This window comes from Microdochium trichocladiopsis, assembly GCF_020744255.1.
Source record: "Microdochium trichocladiopsis strain MPI-CAGE-CH-0230 chromosome Unknown B0I36scaffold_9, whole genome shotgun sequence".
Classification (NCBI taxonomy): Eukaryota; Fungi; Ascomycota; class Sordariomycetes; order Xylariales; family Microdochiaceae; genus Microdochium; species Microdochium trichocladiopsis.
The window spans coordinates 1,037,745-1,048,789 of record NW_025763552.1 but is presented as its reverse complement, the minus strand read 5'-3'; the positions used below and the strand labels follow the sequence as shown (position 1 = coordinate 1,048,789).

Sequence of the window (11,045 nt, the reverse complement as noted above, 5' to 3'; positions counted from 1 at the left end):
CTGCATTTTCCTGGTATATGCTGGCAGCTGCCAAGGCTCTCGTGGACCACTTGGTGATCCACAGAACCCCAGCTCTGATGCCCCATCCGTATAGACAGAGTCCCCTGGGCCTCCCCCAACGTAACGTGCTTATATGAATAAGCCCTCAAGTGAGAGCTGACTTGCGCTCGTTGTTACATGTCGGGCCCGCAGAGCTGTGGGAGCCCAACACTATCGGCCGAACTCTACAGCTCTCTAGTCGCACGACATCTACAGCAGGGCCAAGCCAACATGTGTGCAGGAAGCCAAGTGGTCGAGTACGGCAGGGTACATGTGGGCTGGCACATGGTACCTTGCATCACGCACACCCAAGGCAAGGATGAGGGAGGCGGCGTCAACGGCGGCGAACCCAGCCCTTGTGGGATTATACTGCCAAGAAGTCATCGTGGTCGAGTACCCGCGGCCCGAATAGACACGCAGGGATTAGTAGCAGCCTAGAGCTAGGACTGGCTATTCGAACAGCATATTCGGATCGGGGTAAAGGGAGAAGAAAACTCTGTGTGTGCCCGGGGCCAAATGGCACGTAGCAGCCGGACATGGTAAAGGCAAGCGAAATGAAACATTAAGTCCAGGTCGAGCCGTGTGGCACGACCACTTCTCACCGATCCTGTTGCCAGCAAGCAATGCAAGACATGGTAGTACATAAATGCATGGCAGCTCCGGCATGTAGGTGGGCAGATGATGGGGTTCTAAATCATCCAGACACGCATGCTAGCTCGCTGGCTCGGCAGTCCTCACGATGAAGGCCACGGTCTTTGCGCTGTTCACCACAGCGTCACTGCTCGCGCCTGCGGCCCATGCTTTTGGGCCCCGCGGCAGTGCTGAGCGGTACGTACAAGAAACATGGCCTTAGCCGGTGGCTCGCGCCTCCTCCAAATTGGCCTCTAGCTCACTAATATTGTGTAACCGATGTAGTTCCATCTTCTTCGCTGACTACATGGCGGAGGAGATTTTTACAAACGCGGCCGACCGCAGGATTGCCACTGGCTGCCAAGGAACCCGTACCGGCTTGCGAGGCCAGCGGGGCCGTGTACGATAAGTCCCTCAAAACAGGCTGACACCACCAGAAGAGAGCCTTCGCGTCTCTGCGATACATGGAGTTGTCACTAGCTGACTATGACCTGCAGTGCAACCTCATCGAGTTCTTACACCACATCCGCGATGAGGGCCGGGACGGCAGAATCCAGTGGCCTAACGATGTTCGAGTTGGGGACCGCTCAATCAACGAAGCCCTCGTCAAGTACTTTCCTGCCAACTGGAACCAGCCTCAGGGCACGATCTTTGAGGGGGACTGGGGCGGCTTCGACAGGGACATGACTCCGATGGAAAAGGCGAACTGGATCACCAACGCAATCGAGGGGGCAGCGCTGGACAACAGGGCTCTGGCGGTCATCTGGAGGAAGCCCGCCGCAGGCAACATCATGACGGCCGAGTGGGAGGCGCGTAATCCGGGAGTCACGGACGCCACGATCGGGGGCCCGGGTGTGACCAACGGCGTCGGACAGCGGAGGGGCGCCGCCGGGCCCTTTGTCGAGGCGGACCGCTCCAGGAACGCGCCCAGGCACCTGTTCAACTACAACTACAACATCGCCAACCTGTGTACGGGCTGCACCGACTACGACCAGGTCGTCGACAGGTGGGCCACCGACCACCGGCAGCGCATCCACAACGAGATCTCGGCCCAGATGCAGGACGGCAGGCCGCTGGCCAACAACCCGGCTCTCAGAGACAAGTTTGTCCTGTGGTCCAAGACGGCCGTCAGTGGCTTCGACGTCGTGCTCGACTACCGCATGTCGTCGCTCGCCAGCGCGATGTTGAACGGCGCCCCCGGCAACCCTGGGACCACCCCGCTACAGCAATACTGGACGGCCAAGGGCGGCGCCGACGTGAAATCCGAGATGGTGACCGGCAAGTCGGGCCTCCAGTGGTTGGAGCCCTCGATCGGTGCCACCGTGGACGAGGCACTGGCCCAGGGCAAGTTTGGCGGCGACGAGAGTCAGGCCATGAAGGCCTGGCTTGAAGCGTGGGATGATTACTATACCCAGGCCCCCGTTATTCAGCACTCGGATGTCCTGGACAAGTGGCAGAACGGCAAGAACCAGGCCGCGCAAGCTTGTCCCCTATGAAGGGACGGTTTTTTGATAGAAGCCGCCTTGGCCGTGAGTACACCTCACAGGGTACCATTCTTTTCCTTTGTATAGTCGGAGGAGCGTCAAAGTTGACTGCGTCAGGATTGTCGTCGAACATAGTCCCTAGATGAACATAGTTATATATTGCGGGTGGAGACAGGTTGGTTCTGGTGCGCCTCCTTGGTCGGAACCACGAACGGTGCGCACCGCGCAAACTGGCTCCCTGAAAGCTGCATTCACAAGAGACCTTCTTCTGCTCAAATCTCCCACTCCAACTTGTGGGGCCTCGGCTGTGGTATTGATATCGATGAGGGGGACCACACTCATTGAGGCACCAGCATCCGGCCCGAGGTTAGGTTGACCGGCTGCTTCCGCCGGGTCGGTCCTTTCATGCATCTATATGCCCACGATTCGAGAGACCCTTTCTCTAAGATGCCTGTGGGACAGGAAATGGCGAGCAATGTCGCGGCTCGTCGGCGCGGCTAGTGCAGCTTCTGCGAAAGTGCAGCCGCCCGGGTGACTGGCAGCGATTTGACATTAGTCTCTCGGTGTCTTGATTAGGAAGCAAGGGCGGCTGGGTGTTCTTAATCACGTGTCCTCGGTGCGCTCTTCATGCTCCGGTAGTTTTGACGCGCGTGCGGGCTGGTCCCGTAGCCGCGACGTTTGGGGAGCTAGGGACCTGGAATCTGCTCAATACCCTTGCAGTCTATCGCCATTCCGCCGGGGCCCGAGGGGACTGCGTAGAGATTATTTTTGACGTCGTCAGACCCGCCGAGTTCCGGTCGACCGTGTGGGTCTGACTTGGAGGACTGCAATTCGGCATGGGGTTTCTAGCCGTGGCCTCAGCGCGGATCAACCGAGGCTGCGGGAGAGAATGAGGCGAAAGGACCCCTTGCCTGGCTGCTTGTGCTAGGACAAGGGAAAGCAATGGTACAAGCACCACCCCTGTGACGCGATGTCCGTGTGTTATTCCCGGAATTCTGGCTGCCGTCGGTGTGCAGAAAGATCGAGTCAACAGGGCAACGTCGGGGGTATTCCGCCTAGCCCATCCGCCGAGGGTACGTTCGTCAGCGCTGTGAGGCAAGAGAGGGTTCCTAGGTACGACTGCTGTGCCGGTGTGATTCATGATCTAGGCCTGTTGGGGTGATCTTGCCCCGAGGCCATTACAGTCACGACCAACGACACAGCAGCCATCACGAGATCAAGTTCAAGGACGTCAGCCAAGACCGCCATCCGAAGCCAAGCTTATTTTTATGCATCGGCCGCCTTGGCACAGAAGGCTCGGCGAATGCTTGGTTCTCGGGAATTTGGGCTAGCGGGTTGGGCGCGAGGTCTTGGTCCTGGCTTGATAGGCTCGGCGTCTTTGCACGGCTCGTAGGCTCCGAGGAGACCCTCCAATGTGCGCCACCAGGTCAGCCGCAAGATTTGGAAACGACAATGAAGTCGTCAGCTCTTGACCGAGCATCGAAGGGGAAGGGGCCAATCAGGAGGCCCCATGGGCACCACGGGGGCTTCCCGGAAGCAAAGCTTGGATGGCCTGGAACGAGAAGATGGGCCTCACAGACGGGTATCGGAGGCCGCATAATGATGGCGGCCCGCATGATGAGAGCGCGGCAGGACCCTGAGCCCAGCCAGCAGGATCCGCCTGGTCGGCTCCGCGGTGTTACTGGAGCCAATTCGCAGGAATGAATGTGCTGACAACGTCCGTCCGGACCAGGATTGATTACTGCGCACCAATCACGAGTCCTTAAGAGTAACCAGCAGAGCTCCAGTGTGCGGCCCAGGGCCCTGGCGACCGAGTTCCGTGGTGGCAGAAGAGTGGTGGTGGAGCAATAGAGTTCGGCCCACGGCGTCAATGGCTGGCCCACCCGTGAACTACTTAAATGCTGGGCTGGCCGCACGTGTTGGTCCCTGGGCCCCTGATTCGTCCCTGACATAGCTCGATTTCCTAGCCAAACCTCCAATTCCTCGGTCCTCCCACCCATCGCACGGTAGGCTCAGCCGGGGCTTGGGTGATGACCACGCGTAATGACGACGAGCAGAGCCCGGGGACGGGCGAGGCGACAGGGTCTGCGCGCGCCACGCCTTAAGCCAAGCATTGGGGTGCCGCCTTGGCGATAAAGCTTGGCCTGCGTGCTGCCAAAATCGTCTCTTGGTCGGTCGTGCAGCGCAGAGCCATTCCGAATAATTAGCGTACGGTGCCCATACCTTGGAAGCTTGGCTGTGCAGTTTCAGAGGCATTCTCGATCTACATCGCCTTCTTCACCAAGCCCTGTTGCCTCGGTACAAGTTCGCTGGGCCGAGCATATTCTCCAAGATGCCCGTCTGGGAGGAGCACGCCTACACCCGCCGCGGCGAGGATGGCAAGCTCATCTCGCTCGAAGAATACTACAAGCTGCACCCGCAGAAAGCCTTTACGGTTGCCGACTTCAAATTATACGCGGTATGGGGTTTCTTTGCTGGTTCGCTGGGGTTCCAAGCTAACATGAGCTCGCTTGTGTGCAGATCTGTGGTGTGGGCTTTATGCTCGATGCGTACGATCTCTTCATTGTCAACCTCGCCTCGCCGATCTGGGCCTACGAGTTCTTCAGCGGAAACACTCCAGTCGACTCCATTACTGTCGCCTCGGCCCCCGCCATCCCCTTCCTCTTGCGTGGCGCGGTCAATGCAGCCGCCAACATCGGAAATGTCATCGGCCAGATCTCCTTTGGCTTCCTCGGGGATGCTTTCGGCCGTAAATTCGTGTATGGGAAAGAGCTTATCATTGCGATCGTCGGGATAATTATGATTATCGCCCTGCCAGTGCACAATTCGCCAGGCCTTACGGATGGTGTGTCCAAGATGTGGTGGCTTTTCGGTTTTCGTCTGTTGCTGGGAATTGGTAAGCTCTGCCCTTTTTTTCAGTCTTCTTGTGCCTCAACTGACATCTCCAGGCATTGGTGGTGACTATCCTATGTCGGCGGCCATCGTGGCTGAGCGATCGACCATCAAGAACCGTGGCCGCATGTTGGGCTGGATTTTTAGCAACCAGGGCTGGGTAAGCTTGATTTGCAAGGCCTCCTGCGCGAAAGGAATGTGCTGACAGCTCCGTATTATCAGGGCACCCTCGCCGCCTCGGTCGTGACTTGCATCTTGCTGGCCATCTTCCAGAAACCCCTGACCAGCGGCGCCTTCAGTCAGATCGACACCATCTGGCGCCTGCAGATCGGGCTGGCGCTGATCCCTTGCATTGCGCTGCTCTACTTCCGCCTCACCATGCCCGAGTCCAACAAGTTCCTCCAGAGCTGCGAGCTGTCGGCCGTCAACACCTCCTCTGGGAGCTCTCTGGAGGTCGGGCGCAGCAACGGCGAGAAGAAGATTGACAACGCCACCGAGGCTGGCGTCACGCCGCAGAGCGGGACTGTTCTGGACGCTGGCAACCGCCGCGCCTCCGTCGCCGAGGCCGCCCTTGCCGCCGCCGCCGCCCAGGAGAACAAGAAGGCCCAGATGTACGCGTTCATCGAATATTTCAAGAAGCCGCGCCACGCCCTGACGCTGTTTGGCTGCGCGGCCTCTTGGTTCCTGGTCGACGTCGCGTTCTACGGCGTCAACCTGAACCAGTCCGTCATTCTCGCCGAGATTGGCTACGCCACCGGCAAGACCCCGTACGAGTACCTCCTCCACAACGCCGAGGGCAACTTGATCATTGCCGTCGCCGGCTACGTGCCCGGTTACTTCCTCACCATTGCCTTCATCGAGATCCTCGGCCGCAAGTGGATCCAGATCCAGGGTTTCTTGATCACCGCGCTGACTTTCGGTATTCTGGCCGGCGCCCCCTGGTTGTCTTCCGGCGCACGCTTCGCATTGCTCGTGATTACCCAATTATTCCTCAATGGAGGTCCTAATGTGAGCAATTCATGTTATCATGGCTTCGTTGTCCATCTCGGGTGCCTGTGGTGATGGGTGGTTTTCGACATCTTCAGTCTTCCTGATTTCTTTTGGTCGCATCACTAACATAAGGCACTTAGGCAACTACCTTTATCATCCCCGGAGAGGTCTTTCCCTCCCGGGTCCGCGGTGTCGCGCACGGATTCTGCGCAGCTGTCGGCAAGCTCGGCGCCATCTTGTCGGGCATTGGCTTTAATTACTGGTCCCAGTCCGATCACGTCAAGTACCCCGGCTCCATCGGTCTCAGTGGCGTCCTGTGGATCTTCTTCGCCTGCCAGCTGCTCGGTGCGATTGTCACTTTCTTCTGCGTGCCCGAGACCAAAGGTCGGGACTCGGACGCTGAGGACTTTGAGGAGTATGCTGCCCGGGTTGGCGGGCAATAAAGGGCATGTGCTGCAAGGTCCGCCCGAGATTGCGAGACGGAAAGTACTAGCATGGTGCATCTACTAATCATGGGAATGGGGAATGTCGCAGAAGATGATGCAGTTGAGTGCCTAATGGAAATTCTCGGTGGTATTTATCCAATCATTTATGGCTCAAAATAGACGCGTGGATAATCGTGAGGCAAATAAGAGCCTCGCAGTACATAAGAAATCAAGTCCGAGTGATGCGTCGTTGGTCCAGTCTTTTTTTTGGAGCGGATATCTCTATGAATTAAAATTTGCCCACGACCAACATGGACAGAACCTCGATATTTGTCGGCGATCACGGTCGTGGCGTGAGGCGACGGTCCAACAGGCGGATGCGTGCCCAGCGGGAGATCTGGCAGTGGTGGAATCCTGTATCGATTGGCTACGATCAGGAGCGGGAACAAGGTGACGACAACGTGTGTATCTGTCATGATACTTTGTCGATACGGCTGTGAGCTTGAGTTGGCCGGGCTTATTGGTAGGCTGCGAGCCGCATACGTGGGACGCTGACATTGATTTACCCCTCGCTCGTCGCTGCCGTAGAGGCTGTGGTGCACTGGCGTGTCCGTTTCTCAAGTAACCAGGCCCTCTGCAGGGTCTTCAGAACGAGGCCATGAATGATGATTCACATGTCGGGTAGTACAAGATCCACACTGAGTCTCATCTTGCCATCTCCAGCGATCTAACTGCAAGTTCAGTGAGTCCAAGAAGTGGGTTTGTTGGGGTTTTCCCCGAAGCCGCCTCTAGCCTGGGCACGGCTCCGAATGGAAAGTTGTTGTTTGATGCACGCTCACCATCGATTTCGCGCATTCTTGCTGTACCTTGATGGCACACACTTTGCCCGGGCCAAGTGTTACCAGAAGGCCTGTGGTGTGCGAATGGGCGGTGAGGCAGTGGCCTGCGCCTTGACGCGCGGAGCATTTCGCGCATGACGGCGCAGGCATCATTGTGGTTTCGCTCGCACCTCGTCGGCTGCTCCCGTGACCCCATCTGGCACAAGCAGGTAGTCAGGTACCACGACGCTGAACCCCCTGGACGGCTCTGGCGAATCAGCGAGTCGGGATGTACGGGCCAGATCTCGACGCGACACGATGGGACGAGATGAGGTGCAGGTCCAGTGTGGCCATCGAGGATTCCGAGTGGGCCAGATCTGCGCGGGAGTGGAACCCGACTAGCCTGCCAAGCTATGATTCATAGCGATTCATCCTGGCGTGGCTGGGCGGTGGGAAAAGACAGCGGGGTGGTGTGGCCCGGCTGTGTCGTCACTGGCCAGCAAGCAGTAGCTATAAACTCTCTTGGCTGGAAGCACGCAACCGCCGACAACAATCTCAACATCTCATCACAACCAACCACAGCAACGACAGCAAAGGCAGCCAAGTCTTTTCCCATATACCCCCCAGACAACTCGGCCAGCCAATCACCCACAACCACCAACAAATGAGCACAGGCACAACTACTACTACGACCACAGCAACCACCATGATGGACTACTACGACATCGCCATGCGCGCCCCCGTCGCAGAGACCTGCTGCTCCGTCAACCCCTGGAAGGCCCGCCTCGCCCTCAACTTCAAGGCCGCCCCCTACAAAACCCACTGGGTCTCTCTCCCCGACATCCCCAAGACACGCACATCCCTCGGCGTGGCCCCCTGTCGCAAGCACGCCTCGGGCGCCGAGTACCCCACGCTGCCCGTCCTCATCGACCACGCCACGGGCTCAAAGATTGGCGACTCGTTCGAGATCGCCGTCTACCTGCAGAAGCAATACCCCACCTCCGGCGCCGGCAACCTCTTCCCCCAGGACGTGTCCGAGATCGGCTACACCTACGGCCAGGAGCTGGCCCCCTGGATGCCTCCGCTCTCCGAGCGCAACGAGGAGCCCGAGTATGACGACTATTCGCGCTTCAACCGCGAGGTCGACCTCGCCTTCACCACACACGTCGGCCTGATGGGCTACTTCCTGCCCCTCGAGAACGAGGCCGCGAAAAAAGTGTTCCTCGACCGTGCCGGGTTGCAGTCGTGGGAGCAGATCGGTGTGCACGGGGAGGTGAGGCAGGGCCTGCTGAACGGCTTCTGGGCCATGCTGAACGACATGGCGCGCATCTTCAAGAGGAGGGACCAGGGGCCGTTCATCCTGGGCGACCGGGCGACCTATGCCGACTTGTGTCTCGGCGGGTGGTTGTTCATGGCCAGCAGGACGCTGCCCAAGGAGGAGTGGGAGCAGGTCATCACGGGGAACGACCGCGTGTATGGCAGGCTGTTTGAAACCCTGGGGAAGTGGGCAGAGGTCAAATAAGCGAGTTTGAAGCAGAAGCAGGAGCATGGCGTTTTGGTCGGGTGACACACAAAAGTCTGGAAATCAAAATTCGATGCATTTATTTGACAAGTTGCTTTTCCGGCCCAGTTGCTTTCAGCGCATCGACTCTTGTGATCAATGTTCACGTATGAATGCTATGACGTGTCTTGTGAATTGGGGGCATTTCTTCGGTCTCATATAGTGTCACGCAGACTTCTCATGCGCTGCAAGAAAAACTCATGCGGATACCCTGATCGCTGATTTACTGGCTCCCGCCAGGAGCTTTGGATCTTATACACGCCAAACGCGAATGCGCCCTCGGCCAGCTTCGTCTCCAAGTGCCCTGTGCGCAGCAGACTCCGTTTATTTCAGGCACCCAAATTTGCGTTGCCCGAGTCATTGGACCTGTTGCTTAATCATCGCCTACAGGGCTACAAGTGGGGTGGTCTTGAGCCTTAGCTATCTTTAGAGCCAAGCCCATGGGGTTTCTAGAATCCCCATCGCCTCTCCGCTGAGAGACTTCGTATCGGCTTTACAGGACCCTGAACAGCGGGTACTGCCGCTCGAGGAACCCATGTCTAAGCTTTTCTGGTTACTAAGGACCCAGCATACAATACATTAGTAACGCCAGCCGAGGTCAGAACAGCGGCCATGTGAACGGACTCAGGTACCCACTTGGCTGTCGTCAGCACCTTCTATCCATTACCGAATGGGGCAGTCGGGCTGCCTGGCTCGTTGCTCTTCGTGGAACCCAGGCTATTCTTGTTCGCCGCTAGAGACTGGCTCGAGCTTACTTCAGGCGTCAGTCTATTGCTGGGAAACATGCCCTCATTTCATTGGCCCAGATGGGGACTCTATTGCGCTGCATGGCACCACATGCCCGGCCCGACTTCTCCGTCCAGGGCGAGTTCCGTGCACAGATGGCTAGTAGCTTGTCACGATGGTGCGATGGATAGTCTTTTTGCACGGGTTTTGGGGAGTAGCGAGCTTTCATCTCGTGATGAACACAGGAGGCGGCGGGTCGCGGCGGTCAAGGGGCCATGATCAAAGCCGGGCATATCCTCACGAGCGCTGGCCTATAAAGCCTATGTGATTTCCTACGTCAAATGAGAAACCGGTCTCTCATCACCAGCATCACCAGCATCACCAGATATCTCCCATCTCCCTCTTATACAGCCTCACAATTCTACTCGAAGAAACCCTTCCAACCTAGCAACCAACCTACAACAACCATGGTCGCCATCAAGTCTCTCGCGCTCCCCCTCCTCAGCCTCAGCAGCGCCGCCAACGCGCTCTGGCTCTGCACCGCCAACGTCGACTACACGACGTCGATCCGCGGCTCCAAGTACGAGTCGCCCTACTGCCAGGTCGGCAAGGGCGACAACCGCGACCAGGCCTGGTCCCAGGCCAAGGACCGGGGCCTCAAGGCCGTGGCCATCATCGCGGGCGGCCACTGTGACCAGCTCCAGTACAAGCACACCAATCAGCTCGGCGGCTTCTGGGACGACTACGGCACCATCAACTATATCGACAGCAACTGGCACTGGTACTGCAGCACCGGCAGCCGCGAGGGCTGCTGCGATGGCGGCAACGGAGCGCCGCGGAAGCGTAGTGTCGAGTTCGAGGCTTGATTCTTTTCGAGAGAAGACGCTGTAAATAGTGAGTGTTCTTTGGAGACTGAAATTTGCCGATTTTCACTGTTAACAAGTTTATATAGGCTTGCCTTTGTTGAACTTTTCTCATTCTTGTCATTCTTCTTCTTTGTCAACTCCAGGTCTCCCGGGGGAGGATTCATGTAGCTGGAATTCATCAAAAGGCATTTTCAGGGTCCCAGACACCTATGTGCTCAGCCCGGGAGAGTCAGCATATCACACTTATTATGACTAGGCACCGCTACCAGGCTGAATCTGATCTGGAGCTCGACCATTTTATATCTTTTCATCCCAATTCAAAAGTTTTAGAACCAATCCTGCGTTGCTCAGCTCATCGTCCTGCCCGCTTTGTAAACTCGTGTCTGTCCGCGTGCACAAGATTATTTTGCCTTCACCAGCACTGATCCCATATATTTACTCTAATTACCTCGCCTCTTATGTCTGAGTGTCCTCGAACGTTAACGCAAGGATGCCGACAAGCATTTCTCAGTATTGGACCATTGTTGGGCCCCGTTATTACACCACGTCTGCATTATCGGACAGCATTGTATTCAAATTCCTTTGTATGGCCGCATCGCCCTGCCATCTGTATG

General features: G+C 57.4%; 4 protein-coding genes across 4 annotated transcripts; all 4 read left to right on the top strand.

The window, feature by feature from the left end:
- Positions 1-778: 778 nt before the first annotated feature.
- On the top strand, positions 779-2,622 carry B0I36DRAFT_416181 (uncharacterized protein; the record flags this gene model as incomplete). The annotated part of the gene is made up of 3 exons (XM_046162068.1): positions 779-867; positions 955-1,069; positions 1,167-2,622. The coding sequence occupies 3 exons, from the start codon at positions 779-781 to the stop codon at positions 2,163-2,165; spliced, it is 1,203 nt and encodes a 400-aa protein (XP_046008229.1). The 3' UTR covers positions 2,166-2,622.
- A 1,480-nt stretch (positions 2,623-4,102) lies between these two features.
- Positions 4,103-6,607, top strand: B0I36DRAFT_387191 (major facilitator superfamily domain-containing protein). Its single transcript, XM_046161147.1, has 5 exons — positions 4,103-4,611; positions 4,674-5,049; positions 5,102-5,205; positions 5,268-6,053; positions 6,176-6,607. The coding sequence occupies exons 1-5, from the start codon at positions 4,486-4,488 to the stop codon at positions 6,476-6,478; spliced, it is 1,695 nt and encodes a 564-aa protein (XP_046008228.1). The 5' UTR covers positions 4,103-4,485; the 3' UTR covers positions 6,479-6,607.
- A 1,186-nt stretch (positions 6,608-7,793) lies between these two features.
- On the top strand, positions 7,794-8,902 carry B0I36DRAFT_331851 (uncharacterized protein). Its single transcript, XM_046155033.1, has one exon. The coding sequence runs from the start codon at positions 7,943-7,945 to the stop codon at positions 8,798-8,800; it is 858 nt and encodes a 285-aa protein (XP_046008227.1). The 5' UTR covers positions 7,794-7,942; the 3' UTR covers positions 8,801-8,902.
- A 918-nt stretch (positions 8,903-9,820) lies between these two features.
- B0I36DRAFT_434335 (uncharacterized protein) lies at positions 9,821-10,761 on the top strand. Its single transcript, XM_046162701.1, has 2 exons — positions 9,821-10,459; positions 10,518-10,761. Exon 1 carries the CDS (start codon positions 9,907-9,909, stop codon positions 10,429-10,431), a length of 525 nt encoding a protein of 174 aa, XP_046008226.1. The 5' UTR covers positions 9,821-9,906; the 3' UTR covers positions 10,432-10,459; positions 10,518-10,761.
- Positions 10,762-11,045: the final 284 nt, after the last annotated feature.